This window comes from Perognathus longimembris, chromosome 8 (genome assembly GCF_023159225.1).
Source record: "Perognathus longimembris pacificus isolate PPM17 chromosome 8, ASM2315922v1, whole genome shotgun sequence".
Lineage (NCBI taxonomy): Eukaryota > Metazoa > Chordata > Mammalia > Rodentia > Heteromyidae > Perognathus > Perognathus longimembris.
In genome coordinates this window covers 76,436,151-76,456,541 of record NC_063168.1, presented here as the reverse complement: position 1 = coordinate 76,456,541, position 20,391 = coordinate 76,436,151, and the positions used below count along the sequence as shown (strand labels likewise).

Below are 20,391 nucleotides of genomic sequence, written 5' to 3'. Positions count from 1 at the left end.
GAAAGACAAAAGAAAAGGGGACAATTTCACATGGTATATTAAAAATAACAACAATGGTAAACCACTTGTTTCCATAATCACAAATCTGCGTGTCATTCTTGTACAGGGGCCATGCTCTTCTCTGTATTGTTCCAATTTTAGCCTATGTGCTGCCAAAGCAAGCACTATCTTTTCATTTTTGACGAGTCTATCTTCTTTACCTTATGTGTGGTGTACTCCCATGTACATCTTCAGGAGGGTGGAGGGAGGATACGGAACTTCAGAGTGAAAAGGTGCAGCAGTGGCACTCTCTGCGCACTGATGAAAGTAAACCAGTCAACTCATGGGTGGAGACTAGAGAGAGGGACTGGGAGGGAAAGAGGGGACAGAAGAAACTGTACAAAAGGAAATGTATGCATTCCCTGACTCGTGCAATGGTAATCTCTCTGTATATCACTTCTGCAATGACAATCAATTAATAAAGGAGAATTATTAGGAGGCCAAACAGACTCTAGATTCGCAGATGGTCATTACACTCAATTTGGCAAATGCATGAAGACAGTCATGGGCCCGTGGGCATTCATGCCAACAGTGTCATGTACACCACCACAGCAGTCCCCTGCAATTACAATGCGGCTCCCTTAGTCCCATCATCTAGTGACACTGTAGCTAACATAATGTTGCCACACACACGTAGCACGCACAGGTGTCTGGCCACGCTGAGGCAACAAAGCTCCTACCATGCCAGTCTACGAAACACAGGACATACGATCACACAGGGCATAATACTTGATAATGAGAATAAACTGCTAGTGGCTTATTATGTACTATTTCAGACATTTTAGTATTATTTTTAAATAGAAGTGGAAAACCCTTAGCCTGCCAAGGGCCGTGGGAATATTGACAACATCGTTCACGGGGCACGTAACGATCACTATACTCACCCTCAGGTAGCCAACAAGAAACGTATGCGTCTTCCACTTCGTCATGTACTAAGTGATTCTGAGGGCCTTTCGCAGAGCGTGGGCTGGGTGTTCCCGCCCCTGTGCTGAGGTGGCCCGTGGCTGCCTCACCCACCGGTGTTCACGGGCCTCTGGGGCACAGGGAGCAATGATCTACCCCAGCCCGGCTCCGAGAAGCACACTCGGGCCGAAGCGCAACAATGAAATCTCAGAGCAAGTGGCGCTTGAGGGCAGAGCCCTGCTCACGGTCCAGACGCCCCGTCAGCGCGGCATCTTCCCTACGCCGCCCTCAGGTGCTCCTGTCTTACGGGGTTTGCTAATTATTAGCACAGGAAGGTTCTGACCATTACTTTTCCCAGAAGGGCTTCCACAGAAATAACCTCAAGTAAACAGCCACAGGGTGGGCTGAAAGGAGGTTCTTGCTCTCCAGCCAGGCTCCTACGCTCCGCCGGCCCCGTGACTCGAGTCCCTTTCCTGACCAACACTGTCTCAGAAGTGACAAGACAGTTCAAACCACAAACAGCTCCAAGTGCCCCAGCAAAGTGGAACAAGGCCAGCAAGACGTCACCTCTATCAGAAAGCAGAGCAGCCCGGGTGCAGGCTGGAGGATGCGTGCCTTGCACGTGACTGCCTCCGGGAACGCTGGGGATGTAGGAAGGGATGACAGACAGGCTGCTGCTTCACATCTGGTATGAACCTGATCAGGACAGAGGCCCCTCTCCAAGCCGCCACACAAATAAGCTAATCAAAGCACTCACGGCCACTGTGGGCAGAACCAATGTGCATGCCAAATCCCTTAGCTCCCTGGGTGCTGCGTGGGGAAGGTTGCACAGCACCTCGGGAAAGGAAGGGACACTCCTTCCTGACACTGGCCCTGGCCTCACAGAGCTGGCCAACTGCTCCTTCTTGGCATCTCTGAAGCAGCTGTGTAGGTGCTCAAGGAGAGGGAGGGGAGGATAGGGAAGGGGAGGGGAAGGGGGAGGAAGAAGGGGTAGGGGAAAAGGAGGAGGGGAAGAGAAGGGGAGAAGGGGGAAGGGAGAGGGGAGGAAGGAGGGGGAGAGGGGGAGGGAAGGAGGAGAGGGAGGAAAGGAAGAAGGGGAGGAAGGGAGGCGGGAGGAGGGGAAGGAAAGGAGGAGGGAGAGGGAAAGGAGGCCAAGGACAAAGGGTAAGTCACCAGGCTGAGGAAAAGAGCTCAAATGGCCGCTCTGGAGCTGGGGCGGAAGCTGGTTCGTGTTTTACAGTCTTATTGGAAAGCTGAATTCAGATTGGTTTTGTCTAAGCACCCCCAGGGGGCTGGGACCCAGAGGAAGGACAATAAACAAGGCACATTTTGCTGTGAGGAGCGTCCAGGGTGCTCTGGGGACCAGGCCCTATTTAACATCTTCATTAGTGATCTAGAAGGAGCAGTAAACAGCACATTAATTACATATCCAGATGATACAGAGTTTGGAGCTGCTGCAGAAAGTCAATGAGGACGGAGAAATGATACAAATGGGAGCCAAAGAGGTTGGCGAGCAGTGTACAAGACTGTAAGGGATCAGCCCCGAAACGGAAGCCAATCCAAGCTTTCCCCTTGCTCCAAACGCAGCCATTTCCACAGTACACAGGCGACCCACAATTCACATCCTCTCCACAGCCTAACACCAATAAGCCCAGCCGGACTCCGGGGAGGGCGCACAGTCAGATTCTCCTTGCATGACACTCAGAAGATTCTGGTCATAGGCAACTCTTGACACTAAGCTTGCAGCCACCTCTGAGCTCACCCAGGCCAAACCCAGCCTATGCAGAAAGGCAACCACCCAGTAAATCCAGGGTGAACTTGAACCAACAAGTATCACGCAGCATGACAATTACATTGCCATTCTACAGGAAAAAAACAAAAACACTTTTAGAACCAGGTGTACTTACAAAATGCTTGCCTGATATGGATTCGTACCAAAATCCCAAAACATACCACCTCAGATGTCATAATGCTAAATGAGAAAACCTGGAAATCTCAAAATCCCCAAAGTCAAAAATCCAAAAAAATAGAATTCTAGAAAAAAATAATAAAATGTTCAGGATGTTTATTTATGTTGGCTTGGTTTTGCTTCATTTCTGATTTGGTTTGCTTTCTTTAAATAGAATCTTTTTTTTTTTTTTTTTTTTGCCAGTCCTGGGCCTTGGACTCAGGGCCTGAGCACTGTCCCTGGCTTCTTTTTGCTCAAGGCTAGCACTCTGCCACTTGAGCCACAGCACCACTTCTGGCCGTTCTCTGTGTATGTGGTGCTGGGGAATCGAACCCAGGGCCTCATGTATACGAGGCAGGCGCTCTTGCCACTAGGCCATATCCCCGGCCCCATAAATAGAATCTTACTTTATAACTCAAGCTGATCTCAAACTCAAAGTCCCCCTTCCTGTGTCAGCCTCCCAAGTGCTGGGATTACAGGTGTGTGTCATACCTCTGGCTCCACAGTGAATTTTAGAAAATAAAGCTGACAATTTAAAACAGTGGGGGAAAAAATTAAAAGAGAGGAAAAAGAAAACGGGCCTATAAGCAAGTGAATTTCAAGAACCGGGCGCTGTCCTTTGCTCTGCCACTCACCAGTGGAAGGAAAGGGAAAGTGCACGAAAGAGGCTATGTCCCCTACAAACTGTTAAGTGTATAAATAACAAGCTATCTGAAGGGACCCTGGCCCTTAGCAACCTCATGTTTTATTCATGGTAGTCTTGCAAATTTTGCCTTCTGGTTGGTAACATATTTACATTCATGAATAATGCTCTGATGACTTAAAATCAATACACTGACACTACAGAAAGGCATGACACGTTTATCCTGTAGCTACAGCGCCCCACACTGCTGGCCACCCCCAAGGGTGCTATACCCAGTCTGAAAAGCTCCCGCCAACACTGTGCATGGGCGAGCGTGCACACTGCAGGGTCGAGCTCGGCAGAGGCACTGCCAAGTTCACGCCCGCATGCCTGCCCCCCCCCCCCGGCACTCTCTGGTTGCACACTCTTGGCATCTCCCTCTCATGCCTCTCCAGGCACAGGGGAGCTCCATCACAGGGGCAGTGTCCGAAGGAGGTCAGAAACCCTCGGCAGCAGCTGGGAATGTGGCTTAGTGGTAGACTGCTTGCCTAGCACGCATGAAGCCTTGGGTTCGATTCCTCAGTACCACATACACAGAAAAAGCCAGAAGTGGTGCTGTGGCTCAAGCGATAGAGTGCTAGCCTTGAGCAAAAGAAGCCCAGGGTCAGTGCCCAGGGCATGAATTCAAGCCTCGGGACTGGCAAAAAACAAAACAGAATCCCTCAGCAGGAGATGCTCCCTGCCTGTCACAGCCCAATTAAAAAGCACATTCACAGAGGAACCACATACAGAGAGTAGACACAGAAAGTCCACACATGACAGACATGCTGGGAGAGTATGAACACACAGATTAAATGCACACATGAAACAGACCACACCTACATGACCCACATAAGAAGTGTGAGCACACCCACATGACACACACAGAGGGACAGCGTGGGCACACCCAGATCATACATACGCATGAGACACAAGGACAGTGTGAATACATACCGCATACCAATGCATGACACACGCATACAAGGACAGTGTGAGCATTCACAGACCACACCCATATACATGACACACATAACACCCAAGGACAGTGTGAACACACACTGATCACACACACAGAGACAGTGAGCACACACAGATCACACATGACACACACAAGGACAGTGAACACAGAGATCACACCCATATATCACACACAGGACAGTGTGAGCACACACAGATCACATGCCAAGTATAACACACAGAGATGGTGTGAGCACACACGACATGTGCAGAGACTGTGAGCACGCAGGCACACCCACACACGACACACACCCAGGGAAAGTGGGAATGCACACACCACACACACACACACAGAGAAACGGTATGAGCAATATTATACACTAGAACCCCAGGTTTGTGGAAATGCCTTCGATACCCACTCGCACACCCAGCCATGATCCCAGTGCCCCCACCCCCGGATGCCTCAACACCCACTCACGCCCGCAGCTTCCCTTGCCGGCCCCACCCTCGAGGACACTCGGGCTGTAAGAGTCTGCGAGAGCTATTCGCCGTACAAGCCCAACCTGCCACCGCAGCCCGTGGGGTGAACAGCGCCACCTGAAGCCACACTTACTCTTGTTGTAGCAGGTCGCCAGCACACCTTTATCCGCGGGGCTGGCACTGATATGCCAGATCTCACCCACTTGATGGAGAAGAACATTTTTGTTTATAATGTTATTTTCATCGTCGAAATCTATGATGTGAATCTACAGAGACACAAAAGAGGCATATCAGGGTCTCCGTTTCCTTGGCATTTTAAAAAAGCATCATGTCCACAAGAAGACCAAATGTGTCTTTCATGAGGATAGTTACAGCAGCACCCTAACACCCCACAGTCTTAAGCTCGCCACAGTCCTCTCCAATGCCCCTGTGCAGGGTTTTACACGGTGAGCGCTGCAACATGGCCTTCCAGTTCTCTCCCGTCTCCAAGCCTAGGTGGCCCTAGGTGGCCCTCGCCTGGCTAAAGTCTGTAGACTGCAGTTGGAGGCCAGCCTGGATAGAGCAACTTCTGAAATTCATATCTCTGATTAACGAGCAAAAAGCCAAAACTGTAGGCATGGCTTGTGTATAGCACCAGTATTGAAGGAAAAAAGCCAATCAAGGCCCTGACTTCAAGGCCCAGTACAGGCACAAAAACAGAAAGAAAGGGCAGGAGGGAAGGAGGCAGGGAGAAGGAGAGGGAGAGAGAAGGAATAGGGGGAGAAGAAGAGAAAGGGAGAGGGAGGGAGGAGGGGAGGAATTAGCCAAAGGCAGTGCAGGCCACAAGACCCTCTCTGACCTACATTGTAACTGCGGAGAAGGGAAAAATAGGACGAGCCTGATGCCCAGTGAAGTCTGACAGACAGCAACCATGAGGGGTTCTCCACTAGGGTCTGGAGTGGGCTTTGACTGCCAGTCTGAGTGGGCAAAACTCAAGCCAGGACCTTTACAGCAAAAACCATCAACACTTAAAGAAAGAAATCACAGACAACAGCAGTAAATGGAAAGACCTTTCATGTTTATGATAGGTAGAATCAATATTGTGAAAATGGCCACACTGCCAACAATTATCTACAAATTTAACGCAATTCCCATTAAATCACAGTGAAGCACTTTACCAACACAGAGAAAACGATCCAAAGATTTACATGGAACAACAAAAGACCAAAAGACCTAGAATAGTCAAAGCACTGCTAAGCAAAAAAAAACAAAACAAACAAACAAACAAAAAACAACGCAATGGTGGTGGTGGTATCAAAATCCCAGACCTCAAGCTCCAGTACAGCTATAATAACAAAAACAGCTTGGTATTGGCATAAAAACAGACCCAAAGAGCCAGGTGCCAGTGGCTCATGCCTGTCATCCTAGCTACTCAGGAGGCTGAGAGCTGAGGATCGCCGTTCAAAGCCATTCAGGACAGGAAAGTCCATAACACTCTTGTCTCCAATTAACCACCAGAAAACCAGAAGTGGCACTGTGGCTCAAAGTGGTAGAGGGGAAGGGGAAGGGGAAGGAAAGGGTAAATAATCATGAATCTGCACAAAGATTTATACCCAAGGTCAGCATGTTACTGATTATTATAATGAAAGTCCAAGTCACCTAAGCGTCTGACCACCACCAAGCATGGAAGCAGCTTAGCGAACTCACTGTGATGCAATGCTGTTCAGTACGGAGGGTCACCCTCATGAGGAGGAGCCTGCAGAGGGGCACCCCCAGGAGGGGGAGCCTGCAGAGGGGCACCCCCAGGAGTGGGAGCCTGCAGAGGGTCACCCTCATGAGGGGGAGCCTGCAGAGGGGCACCCCCAGGAGGGGGAGCCTGCAGAGGGGCACCTCCAGGAGGGGGAGCCTGCAGAGGGGCACCCCCAGGAGGGGGAGCCTGCAGAGGGGCACCCCCAGGAGGGGGAGCCTGCAGAGGGGCACCCCCAGGAGGGGGAGCCTGCAGAGGGGCACCCTCATGAGGAGGGTTGCTCTGCACACACTGTGATCCCGGCTCACTGCCAGAGACTACCGCCATGCCTGGCCTAACACAGATGGGTCACCCCTGACCGCCATGCCTGGCCTAACACAGATGGGTCACCCCTGACCGCCATGCCTGGCCTAACACAGATGGGTCACCCCTGACCGCCACGCCTGGCCTAACACAGATGGGTCACCCCTGACCGCCATGCCTGGCCTAACACAGATGGGTCACCCCTGACCACCATGCCTGGCCTAACACAGATGGGTCACCCCTGACCGCCATGCCTGGCCTAACACAGATGGGTCACCCCTGACCGCCACGCCTGGCCTAACACAGATGGGTCACCCCTGACCACCATGCCTGGCCTAACACAGATGGGTCACCCCTGACCGCCACGCCTGGCCTAACACAGATGGGTCACTCCTGCATCTTGCAGGGAGCCCCTCAAGCTGTCATCAGTGCGCCGCTTCCCGCACTCCTGGAGGACAGCAGCTAGCTCACAAAGCACACACTAAACAGAGAGTCAGGCGGCCCTTGGTTTCACAGCAGGTTTAATGCCTCGTTTTACCTCCATGCCCAAGGACACTGCACTTCAAAGTACCTTCCTCCATGACCAATGGCCATGTTTCAAAAGCATCCAATATTTAAAAATGAAGCAAGTGATGACGGAGGCAACTATTGGGGCTTATGAGAGACACACGGGCACACATCCTGTGACCAGTAAGTCCGTGACTGCCAGAGGACACCAGACAAATCTGAACATCAAGGAACACAAGTGTCACAAAGACTTCCTCAGGACAGTGCAGACACCAAGCCAGATGGCCACCAACCACAACAGGACAGGCAGGACAACTGCGGCCCGTGGACTGGATAGCCACACGGGCGGGCTGAGTGAACAGACACCGAGGCAAGGGCCAGCGCCATGCCGTTCCCAGGCCTCCTCCCCCGGGGCTTGGGTCTGGAGCCACTATGAAATGATAAGTTGATTACTGCAAGTCTACCACAAAGAATAAGCCGAACGTACGTACATATTATAGAATAGTGTGTATCTTTAAGAAGGGTGATTACAAATACCAAAAATGATACAAGAACCGTCATCTTTAAAAGCAGACATAAAAATGTAGGCAATTATATAAAACATCACATGAGAACATGGACTAAAAGGCAATATACAAAATCAGAAATAATTTTTGTGGTGTTAGAGGATTTTTTTCTTTCAGTATCTGACAAATTTGCCATTATCAGAAATCCATTAACACTGAAAAAAGAATGCATTTAACTGTACTGCTCTGCCACGTCTCTGAAACACTCTCAGAGCTGGGCGCGCTCCCCGGAGGGGGGCTCTGCCGCATCTGCTGATTGTTGTCTGCCCACCACAGGGGAACGCCCAACCCACCCGAGGGGCTGTGTGACCCCACCCCCGCACAGGCTGTCCACAGCCTCAGTCCTGTCCCGAGGGACTGCGTGACCCCCTCCCCAGCCTGTCCCGTCCCGAGGGACTGCGTGACCCCCCTCCCCAGCCTGTCCCGTCCCGAGGGACTGCGTGACCCCCTCCCCAGCCTGTCCTGTCCCGAGGGACTGAGTGACCCCCTCCCCAGCCTGTCCTGTCCCGAGGGACTGCGTGACCCCCTCCCCAGCCTGTCCTGTCCCGAGGGACTGCGTGACCCCCTCCCCAGCCTGTCCTGTCCCGAGGGACTGCGTGACCCCCTCCCCAACCACAGGCTGCCCCGCTGTCCACAGCCTCAGTTCTGTCCTCCCCCGGGCGGGCCTTGCTTCTCACTACCTCCCGGCTTCTGCGAAACAAAACGCTTTCCACTCAGACTGGATGATGTGGTCCCACAGTCTTCCTTCACCTACCAAACCCACAGACAGCCAGGTCACTAGGAGTGGGGAGACCTCAGGCAGCCAGATCAGCGAAACTGGGGAGACCCACGGACAATCAGAGGACCAGAAGCAAGGGGACTCACAGGCAGGCAGGAAACCAGAAGCGAGGAGACACATAGGCAGGCTAAAGACCAAAAGCAGGGAGAGCCAAGATCCATACTGTCCCTAACCCTCACCTTGAGACTCAATGGGTCTTACAGCTTTCCTGCGTACCCGTACTTACAGTGGAGGCCCAGGTCCCTGACACCTCTTCATGAAATATTCAATAGAGATATGTTCAAAGAGGACAGTGCGGGGCTGGGAAGGTGGCCTAGTGGTAGAGTGCTTGCCTGGCATGCATGGAGCCCTGGGTTCGATTCCTCAGCACCACATGCACAGAAAAGGCCGGGAATGGCGCTGTGGCTCAAGTGGCAGAGTACTAGCCTTGAGCAAAAAGAAGCCAGGGACAGTGCTCAGGCCCTGAGTTCAAGCCCCGGAAAAAAAAAAAGCTGGTGAGGGCCGGGCACCAGTGGCGCACTCCTATAATCCTAGCGATCTGAGAGAAGATTGATAGGCCTGCGTTCAAGGCCAGCCTGAGAAAAATATTCAAGGGACTCCACCTGAACCAAAGCTGGGTGCCGGGTGGCACCTGTCATGCCAGTTACACAGAACAAGAGGCTGAGATTGGGGGATTACAGCTCCAGACCAGCCTGGACAAAAGCAAAAAGAAAGGGTGATTCCAGCTCAAAAGGAAAACCAGGGCATGGCAGCACACGTCGGTCACCCCAGTCAGGGTGGGGAGTATAACTAAGATCACTATCTAGGCTGGCCAGAGCAAAAAACAAGTCGATCTCAAAAACAACCAGAGGAAAAGGGCAAGCCAGAGACATGCACGGCTCCAGCAGCAGAGTTTCTGCCTAGCAAGCATGTGGTCCAGAGTTCCAACTTCAGAACTGCCAAAGAGGACCAAAAGAAAAAAACAAACCTGGATGGTAAGATAGCAACTGCCAAAAGCAAACTAATACCAAAAACAGCAGCAATACTCGATAGTGACAATGCTCCAGGCATTGTGTTCGGTATTTTGCTCAGCTCAGTTCTTTTAATCTATAAGAGTTCAACAAAGTACAGTAAGGAAACCAAGGCTCCCAGGATGCCTACCTCACACAGTGACTCCCCCGCCGTCCGCAGCCCACGCTCCCTGCCCTGGGGTCCTCCTCCATGTGAGGGGCTGTGGGGTGACAGGCCCCAGCAACAGAAGCATCCCAAATGCTGTGCTCAGGCACCGTCCTGAAGCACCGAGGGCAGTGTAGTTGACTAAACTGATGCAGCTTCGGGCAAGCTGCAAAAGTAAGAAACACCACAGAGAAAGCTCTGCGGGGTTATGCGCAGATCCTGAGTGCAGAAGAGACTCTCACTACGGGCCGGCAGGCTGGGGAGATGGCAGGCCAGCCTCTGATTACTGTGAACTGTGCACACTTAAATCAGCCAGGTGCAGATGGTTCACACCTGTAATCCTAGCCACTTAGGAGGCTGAGATCCGAGGGGTCGCAGTTCACAGTGCAGGCCAGCCCACACAGGGGAGCCTGTGACAGTCTCATCTCCAATTAACCATCAGAAAGCAGGAAGTGGAGCTGTGGAGAGAGTGCAGCCTTGAGCAAAAACCTCAAGGACAGTGCGCAGGTCCTAAGTCCAGCACACGCACACAAAAACACATGCGCACACACACACAACCTCAGGGAACGTGCCCAAGTCCTAAATTCAAGCCCCAGGACCAGCATGCACGCACACGCACGCGCGTGCGCACACAGGCAATAATCATTTATCATGAAGACCAGACTCCTATAGCTTCAAAGTCCAATACTAAAACATGTAATACTGAACTTAAACTTAACCGTTAATGTTTAAAGTTACACTTACGAGTGGCAAGCCAAGGCCTCTGATGACACATAAAAATGTATACAACTTAAAAAGCTTATTAAGAAACCAAAAAGATTACCTTAACCTACATTTCCTCCTTTTCTACAGGAACCATGTCTTAGAGGAGTGTGGTGGGTCACAGGCAGGACCAGGTTGCAAGCAGGTGGACTCAGGACCAGGCTGTGAGCATAGCTTCAAGGACTAGTTTGCGAGCAAAGAGACTCTGGACCAGACTAAACAAGCACAAGGGACAAGGGACCCAGGACCAGACTACAAGCATAATGACCCAGGACCAGACTGTAAGCACAGGGACCCTGGACTAGACTACAAGCATAATGACCCAGGACCAGGCTGTAAGCACAAAGGACCCAGAACCAAATACAAGTACAGGACTTAAGACGGGGCTGTGCCAGTTGAGCACCGGTGGCTCATGCCTGTATCCTAGATACTAAGGAGACTGAGATCTGAGGATCACAGTTCAAAGCCAGCAGAGGCAGGAAAGTCCATGTGACTCTAAACTCCAATTAACCTGCAAAAGGCTGGAGGTAGGACTGTGATTCAAGTGATAGAGCACCAGCTTTGAGCAAAAGAGCTAAGAGAGAGCACTCAGGCCCTGAGTTCAAGTCCCACTAACCCTCCCCCCCACACATACACAAAAGACTAAGCTGTGAGCATGGGACTAAGGATTTGAGAGCACAGGACCCCCAAAATCAGACTCTAAGCATGGAAACCGGGGGCCAGTCTGCAAACACACGGCTCCAGGAACAACAGTGCCTTTCTGTTTCACTCCTACCTGACTTCAAGTAGGAAAACAGCATGAATCAAATTGGCTTCCCCTGGGCAGGACGCTGCGGGTACTGGCCACGGCCCCAGGTCTGCGCTCAGGCGCAGGTGGAAGGCACGGCTGCCAGCGGGGAGGCCCCGGCCGTGCTGCTCAACTACGGCGACTGGCCCAAGCTCCCAACCACCACAGCAGGGTGGTCACCACTCCATCTCCAGGGCCAAGCCTGGAGAGAACAAGGTTCCTCTAATCCCTGCTGAAGTCAGCACAGCTCCGCTACAATCTGACACACGGTATGATGCAAGCCAAGACACCTGATTTCCAGTCTGGATTCCGCCACCACAATCCTGGCTGTGTTACCCTGGGTACGTCACTAAAGTTTTCTGGGCTATTGCCTCATTCAGCCTTTGTAAAGTTGTGGTTTTTCCCCCAATGGACACAAATACAAGTCCTTTAGCCATGCATTTAAATAAACAAATTATAATTAAATATGCCACCCTCTCCCAATACTTCGTAGCCCGTGGTGTGCTACCATTCACCTATCCATCGTAATATTATTTACTTGACCTCAGGTCTCAAGATGTAAAGCCCAAAGCATGCAGGGCAGTCGGGGGATAAATGACCCATTCCGGGTCAGCTCCAGGAGCAGCACCCAGCCACCATGGCTGCCCTGGTATTCTGTCTCCTCCCGTAAATTCTCCTGACTCACAACCATTGCTGTGTTCTTTTCTCTTTTTATATTAAACCGTTCATTAAACCTTTAACTAAGCGTGAATTGTATAATTTTAAGGGATGTAATAGAGTATTTTGCTGTCCTTTAAACACTAAAGATACTAGGAAACTAATTTGAATGCTATCAGAAGTTTTACTTTGTTTGTGCCAGCCTGGGGCTTGGAGTTGGGGCCAGGGCACTGTCCGAGATTTTCTGCCCAAGGCTAGCACTCCACCACTACAGCCACAGATCCGCTTTCAATATCCCCTTCCCCCAGCAACACCACACCCCTCCCCAAACCCCGCCTGCATTGGTGATTGGCTGGCTTTGAGCTATGATCTTCAGATCTCAGTCTCCTAAGTAGCTAGGATTACAGGCATGAGCCACCTATGCCCAGCAATGTCAAAAGTTTTTAGGAGGAAGAGTAGAAAATTGGAAAGTGTTTTTGAAATAATACACCAGACCCTGCTTTGTTTCACACAGGACCGATGGGAAATTAGAGCACTCTATTATTACCAAACAGCTGATAAAACCAGGTACTATGCAACTTATTCAGAACTATGTTACACTAGATCACCACACTTCCTCATTTTTTTTTTGCCAGTCCTGGGGCTTGAACTTAGAGCCTGAGCACCATCCCTGGCTTCTTTTTGCTCAAGACTAGGACTCTACCAATTGAGCCACAGCACCACTTCCAGCTTTTTCTGCATATGTGGTGCTGAGGAATCGAACCCAGGACTTCGTGCATGCTAGCCAAGCACTCTACCACTAGGCCACATTCCCAGCTCCTTAGTTTTTAATTCACGAATTCCTGTTAACTTTTACTTTGACTCATATAGGTTAATCAAAATATTCTACTCTATTACTCTCTTTTTCCATTCCCTAAAGCTTTCACTCTGTATAAGGAAAGAATTTCTAAGTGCTTTACACTAATGAAAATAATAGTAAGCATGAGGCCCTAGGTTACTCCAATACCACAAACTTAAAAATATTAAGTTTTGGGGCTGGGGATATGGCCTAGTGGCAAAAGTGCCTGTCTCGTATACATGAGGCCCTGGGTTCGATTCCCCAGCACCACATATACAGAAAATGGCCAGAAGTGGCGCTGTGGCTCAAGTGGCAGAGTGCTAGCCTTGAGCAAAAAAGAAGCCAGGGACAGTGCTCAGGCCCTGAGTCCAAGCCCCAGGACTGGCCAAAAAAAAAAAAAAAAAAAAAAAAAATATTAAGTTTTTCCTTATACTTGGTAAATTACTTAAAAATTGATGCTATGTCCCCCCTCCAAAAAAAATTCAAGGGTGTACCCTCGGAACTTAGGCAGAATTAAAAAGAAGGAGGGCTGGGAGTATGCCCTAGCGGTCGAGTACTTGCCTCACATACATGAAGCCCTGGGTTCGACTCCTCTGCACCACATATATAGAAAAAAAGCCAGAAGCGGCGCTCAAGAGGTAGAGTGCTAGCCTGGAGCAAAAAGAAGGGACAGTGCTCAGGCCCTGAGTCCAAGCCCCAGGACTGCAAAAAAAAAAAGGTAAGAAAAAGGACCTTTGAAGATTAGGGACACTTCAGTAGAACATGTTACATTCTGCCTCCTTCCCTCGTCAGGGAGCGAGCGAGTTCACCCGGGGCTTCCGGCATGGGACGGCAGGAGAGCAGGGGCCTCGGGCTGCGGGCTCCTGCCATCTGCACTGGAGCATGCCACCTGTCCTGCCAGTGCCCACACGCGGTCACGGGGCCGGGGGCACTCCCCGCCCCCCTCGGCGGGCGCGGAGCAGCGTCTCTGAGCTCACCTGCTTCTGTCACAGGGGCCCCCTCTCTCCGAGGCTGCCACTGGAAGCATTTTATAAGAAAAGGATGTGTATCTTACTTCCCCCACCCCCAGGAAAAGTACCACATACATACATGCCCACACCTTCAGAAAACAGACACCAGTTCAACATTTAGTCTTTGCCCTATCTCCTCTAGTCTCTGAGGTGAGCAGTTCAGTTCTGTACTGTGCTTTTTTACACCAGTCATCGTACTGCACATGCAATTTTAACATCAACACTGAACCGCTTAACAGTCTCAAGTGCTGATGTTTATTACGACTTCTTTGCTTTTTACTGAGGCAGGGTCTCACCCTGTAAGCCAGGAAGTCCAACTCGCAATCCCTTTGAATGCCGGGGTCACAGGTACGCACCAGCAGCAGGGTGAGGAGCTGGGAACTAGCCCACAGAAAGCAGCCAGGAGGAAGAGGAGGACACCACTGTAAATGCACACGTCCACCTGACATCTGCACATGCTGCCGTTCAGATTGCATCTACATTTTTATGATGGTAAATTCCATTATAATTACTTGCTGTGCATAAAGCCTTTTCTAGGACTCAAATGCAGAAATCACAGATTAAATGTTTTATTTAAGTGTCATATAAGTGTTTATATAAGTGTTTACTTATGATGACCTGTTTCGAAAGGGTGACATTGATCAAGCTGCATGACATCACAAATTGACATGTTGAATTGAAATTCCTTTGTACAAATATGTAAAGACAATAAAAATATTTTAATATTATTACAAAGCAAGCTAACATGATGAATAGAAATCTTTTGCATCATGTAACCATCTAAAGTTAATAAAAATAGTAACAGGGGCTGGGGATATGGCCTAGTGGCAAGAGTGCTTGCCTCGTATACATGAGGCCCTGGGTTCAATTCCCCAGCACCACATATACAGAAAACGGCCAGAAGTGGCGCTGTGGCTCAAGTGGCAGAGTGCTAGCCTTGAGCAAAAAGAAAGCCAGAGACCGTGCTCAGGCCCTGAGTCCAAGCCCCAGGACTGGCCAAAAAAAAAAAAAGAAAGAAACCAATAAAAATAGTAATAAAGGGCTGGAAAAGTGGCTTAGTAGTAGAGTGCTTGTCTAGCATTCATGAAGCCCTGAGTTCGAGTCCTCAGTACCACATAAACAGAAAAAGCCAGAAGTGGCACTGTGGCTCAAGTGGTGGAGTGCTAGCCTTGAGCAAAAGATGCTCAGGGGCAGTGCCCAGGCCCTGAGTTCAAGCCCAATGACTGGGGGAAAAAATAATAAAAAATTTAAAACTACCTAGGTATGTAAAACATCAAGAGTTGCCAAAAAGACTACGTCAATTTTAAGTCCCCCAAGAACATGGGAGACTGACAGCTTCACTCTGCCTTATCCAGCAGGAATACGCCTTGACAGACAACATCAATGCCATTTTCCCCTGTGTGGTAACAGTACCTGAGTTCCAGACTTCCACCATTTTTACATGACTCTGTCTTATTGGTGTGAGGGTAAGGTCATAATTCATGCCTCTGTGAGGTACAACTGGTAGATGATTTTTACCCCTGTTGTAGCAATGAGGAAAACAAAGCCCACCAAGATCCACCCACCAGTTCAGGTCCCTTGGCATCAACTGAACCCAAAGCTCACAAGTGTCTACTACAGTGACCACATCAACCATTGTGTTAGATGCTGCACATCCACCTCAATCAACAGCACTGACAACCTGGAGCTTGACACTTTACTGGGGTATCACCTGACTCAGCTAGATAGAGTGCTAGGAGCAGTAGAAACACCCTCTACCCTGATTGTGTCTCTATCACCTATACAGGACATCCTACATGACCACAAAACCAAAACAAAACCACTAAATAAACACTAAAATGGGTGAACTGAAAATTAGTACAATTAAGGTATTATACATCCTTGTATAAAAGTGCTGACTTGGAAAGATTTTTAAATCTGATGAAAGTTTATTTTGTTTGTGCGATCATAAACATTCTTTAAAATGTTGCTTAAAAATTTTCAAGAGTAAAGAGCAAAATAAGTTGGTTAAATTAAGCATAAGCTTAATGATTAACATGTATCTATTTGTCAGAAATAGTTACCTGGTTATCATATTTAAGAGACTGTGTCCCAACCAAAAATCGAATGGCATCTGTCTCTGCAGTTTGAGGTGTTAGAGCACGTGCCTGTGGAAGAGAAGAAAAAATGTAATGGAGTCTATCTCCTCGAATGCAAATGAAAGATAAAGTAGCAGTATCTGGGAAAAAACTGTACCCTTCTAACACAATTCCATTCCAAATCTGTACATGGGGTAAGTGCGTGGGCACAAAAAAAATAAGAAAAATACAAACTACTTACATAGAATTGTTGAAATTATTATTTCAGCAGTAATAGATTTGTTAAATTATTCTACAACAAAATACAGCAGAAAATGGCTTTCTGGCAATAGTAACATAGGCAGTTTAAACCAACTTTCTGCAGAAAACTGGAAAGTTAAACACAACTGAGAAGCTAAATAAAACACTTTGATTAACCTCATGGCCTCAGAACCTGGAGAGAAAGAAAGCCTGAGAAGTCCAGGATATGACTACCTCCCACCTAGAGGAATTTGTCAGCTTGGAAAATGTGGCTGGAAGACTGAAGCTAAGGAGAGTGATGGCAAATAGTGAGGCTTAGGGTTAAGAAAAAAGAACAACAGAAACAACAACACAGTGCAGGGCCCACCTAGGAGAAAATAAAGCTGGAGCAAGTAAAGTTTAGGGACTGAGAATGAAGAAGAGTAGAGCTGGAGTGGCGGCACGTCTTGTCTTTGATCTAACGGAGGTGATTGAGCAGGAGGTCTGGGAGGGGAAGAGTTGAAAAGGGCAGGACTGTCCCCTGGATTCTTGGGATACCATGGTCTGGACTGGGGAAGGCCCTGGGAGATGGAAACCCCCGCCTTGCCTGTCCCTCACTTCTTTCCCCTCTGCTCCCCCACTCTGTAGCATTGACAACGTAGAGCACCACCACTAACAAACGGAAAGAAAACAACAAGTGAAAGCTACAGGAAAATTAAGTTTACACAAAAAAATGCAAGTATAAACCCCTACTTCAATCATCAGTCAACAATATTTATATAACTAGAAAGTCAAAACACTCAAGCAGTAATTAGGAAAAAAACAAACAAACAAAAAAAGGTAATAAACTGTTTTGGGAGTCTTACAGGAAGCAACGTAAAGAAGTGTATCTCCAGATTACATTATATGTGATCCAGTCAACAGATTTTATCCAAGAGCTAAAAATGCATGTAGGAAATAAACCAAAGTACATAGTTCTTTAAAATTAAAAGTGGTTCAGTAGGTAACATGGTCAAACTTGTTATCACACAGTAAGCAAAGTTGATCTGACGTGATAGCATTTTCCCCAGGTGGACAAGTTTAAATTGTGTGGGATCATTAAAGAGATTTAAAGTTAGCATGATCTAGATTTTTTTAAGATTTTGATAGTATTTATGTGCATATATAACATATTGACTTAATCTTGGCAAATACTGTTAAATAAAATTTGTGTTCCTGGAGAAAGAAGTTGAAAGTGGTGTCTCAAATAATCAGCTAAATCGTAAAGAAGTGTTTAGGGGCCTGCTAATCATGATATACAGACGCTAACTTCCATTTGTTTGTGAGACAGGATGTTGCTAGGTGGGCCAGGCTGGTCTTGAACTCAACACTCACTCAACTGTGGTTTCAGAGTTCTGGATTATAAGCACAGATCATCACCACACACAGCTTAAAGAAGAGGAAATCCAAAAGCCTACAGCACCAGAGAATTTTTTTTTTCCAGTAAGTGGGTTTAAAGCCAAGGTCTTGCTAGGCACATGCTCTTCCACTTGAGCTGTGTCCAACCCTCAATACACTCTCCTACCACAGGACTAACAAAGCCAGACCTTGCTTGACTCACTTACCAGGTTCACTAAGAGTTGTATGCAATTTGATTCCTTAAATTGCTTATGAATACACTCAGATATTTTCAGAACACTTAATTAGCCAAAATAAAAAGAACTAAAATTCTGAACACAAATTAAAGTCCCTTCCTGAGACATAAGACGCCATTCACATGACACCGGAATGCCACAGATCTACTGGGTACCTCTCCATCCTAGCAAACTCCAGTGTGACAGAGTTCATTGCTCACTACCTGCTGCTACTTAAGACCCCATTCTTGTGATGTGACACAGTCACCATCCAAACCTTTAACACAGTTTATATTCATGACTCTCAGCTACTGCCTCTCCTGAAATTTATTTCCAAGAAGTTTGTCTCATTGGGCATGCATGGCCTATAATGCCAGCACCTTAGAGGGTGAGGCAAAAGGACTGCAAGGCTGAAGCCAACTTGAGGTACATATCAAGACATGATCCCCAGAAGAAAAACAAAATATTGTCTCCCATGAGTGAGCACTTACGATATACAGGCACTGGTTGAATTAAATCTGGGAACACATTTAATGCTCATACTTTTTCACTAGATGGGTAGAGAAACCAGACCCAAGGACACACTGCTGAGTGCCAGGATGTAAAGCTCAGCAGTGCAAGAGGCACCCATTCGTTTAGTAGTTAACGGCAATGCTTTTCCTGCTGTAAGCTGCATGGAAGTGGTCATCACTTGCCTTTAGTTCTACAGTGGCACATAATTATTTAGGAGCACTTTATATGGACATAACAATGGTTTTATTTCTCTGGACTTGTCCTTCAGTGCCTCATGCATACCAAGTTCTCAGAAGCTACTTGAACAGAGGGCAACCAGCATAAGGACTGAGCAATCCCAGTCCTGACCCATCTCGCCTTCCATCTCGCCTGCCACCTCCTTCACGAACACACAGCTTTCTTAACGAACTTCTAAATGGCCGCGGCAATGGATTCCTCCCATTTGTAACCATGTGGCGTGCTCCTCCTGTGTGATATCATGGCAAATGCGCCTTATAAAAGTCAGGATGGAAGAGAAATAGTAGAGTGGCGGGAAAACTGGGTATAACAAAGCCCAGGGTCTGGGCAACTGCACTCTGCACACGTACACTTTTACGCTTTGATAATGTGTCAAAAGTTATGCAGAATGTTGGCATTAGCGGAACACGGAAGGGACAGGAATGTTCTGTGGAGCTCTGTCATTCTTCCGTATATTTAAGACTCTGGGGGGCGGAGAGAGATGGGGGTCCCAGTCCTGGGGCTTGAACTCAGGACCTGAGCGCTGTCCCTGAGCTTTCTTGCTCAGGCCTAGCCCTCCACCACCTGACCCATACCTCAACTTTCTGCTTTATTATCCTTTTCGCCTGGTTAATCGTGGCTAAGAGACTCATGGGCTTTCCTGCCCGGGCTGGCTTCGAACTGTGACCCTCAGATCTCAGCCTCCAGAGCGGCTGGGATCACTGGCGTGAGCCCCCGGTGCTCAGCTAGGGCTCTGCAGCGCCGGCTTCACCGGCACCGCGGGAACACGCGTTAGCCAACTCGTTCCCAGAAGGGGCGGCACTTGTGGGGGGGCCGGGCCGGGGACGGGCTGGGGGCGAGGGGGGCGGGCGGGCGGGCTCCGGCCCACTCCCCGGAGACGGGAACCGGGAGGCCGCGAGCGCTCGCGGGGTCGCAGGGCGCGTGCGGGCCGCCCCGCCGCCCTCGGGGGGGGGGGGGCCCACCTGGAACTCCAGCCCGTAGATCACCGGAGCGTCGTCCTCCATGCTGCGGGAGGCAGCCCGGCCCGCCGCCGGGGCCACCGCGCCCTGACGGGGTCACCACCGCGCCCCGCCCAGCGACAGCGCTCCCGGGGACACCGCTCGCGAGCCGGCGCGGACCGCTCCTCGGCGGCGCTTCCGGGCCACGCCGGCGCCCGCCGGCCCCACTTCCTGTTTTCCCCCTGTCGTCATCAGTGTGCTCCCTGCGCTGGCCAATGGCGATGCAGATCTGCCTCGCGCATGCCCACCGAGCTTCCGTCCGGGCTCGCGGCTGCAGGGTCTTCCCGAAGTCGGAGGCCGGCGCTGGAGAGCGGCGGGCGGGAGCACCGCCGTGCCGCGCGCTCTCAGCTTTGCAGCCAGAGGTTGTCCTGGAGGCTGGGCTAGCCGGGGCCTCGAGCAGCGCCACGAAGGCCTTCGCTCCGGCCTCAAGCAGTCCAGAGTCACGCCCACCCTACCCGGCGCGGCCGCCCCGGGGGTCAGGGGGCCGGGGACGTGGGGGCACCTGCTCCTCCAAGCTGCCTCGGTTGCACGAAGCTAGGCGCCCGGCCCTGCGGGGTGCAGGGGCTGCACTTGGGAAGGGTGTCACGCGTGGAAGCCGGCCGTGCACGCCCGCAGCACCAGGCCAGGCTTACCTGCAGACAGTTGGTCGGGAAGAG

The 20,391-nt window shown here is 49.8% G+C and overlaps 1 protein-coding gene and 1 non-coding gene across 2 annotated transcripts in view; both read right to left on the bottom strand.

Annotated features, from left to right (window-relative positions):
* Nucleotides 1–19,845, bottom strand: part of Eipr1 (EARP complex and GARP complex interacting protein 1) — an 83,424-nt gene extending 63,579 nt beyond the window's left edge. The window contains exons 1-3 of the mRNA XM_048353472.1: nt 19,700–19,845; nt 16,141–16,224; nt 5,122–5,254 (exon numbers count right to left, since the gene is read on the bottom strand). Of these exons, the coding sequence (XP_048209429.1) occupies nt 5,122–5,254; nt 16,141–16,224; nt 19,700–19,741 (259 nt within the window). The 5' untranslated portion in view covers nt 19,742–19,845. The remainder of the gene's footprint in view (nt 1–5,121; nt 5,255–16,140; nt 16,225–19,699) is intronic.
* Nucleotides 60–165, bottom strand: LOC125356997. Its single transcript, XR_007212029.1, has one exon. It is a non-coding gene; the product is annotated as a U6 spliceosomal RNA (small nuclear RNA).
* Nucleotides 19,846–20,391: the final 546 nt, after the last annotated feature.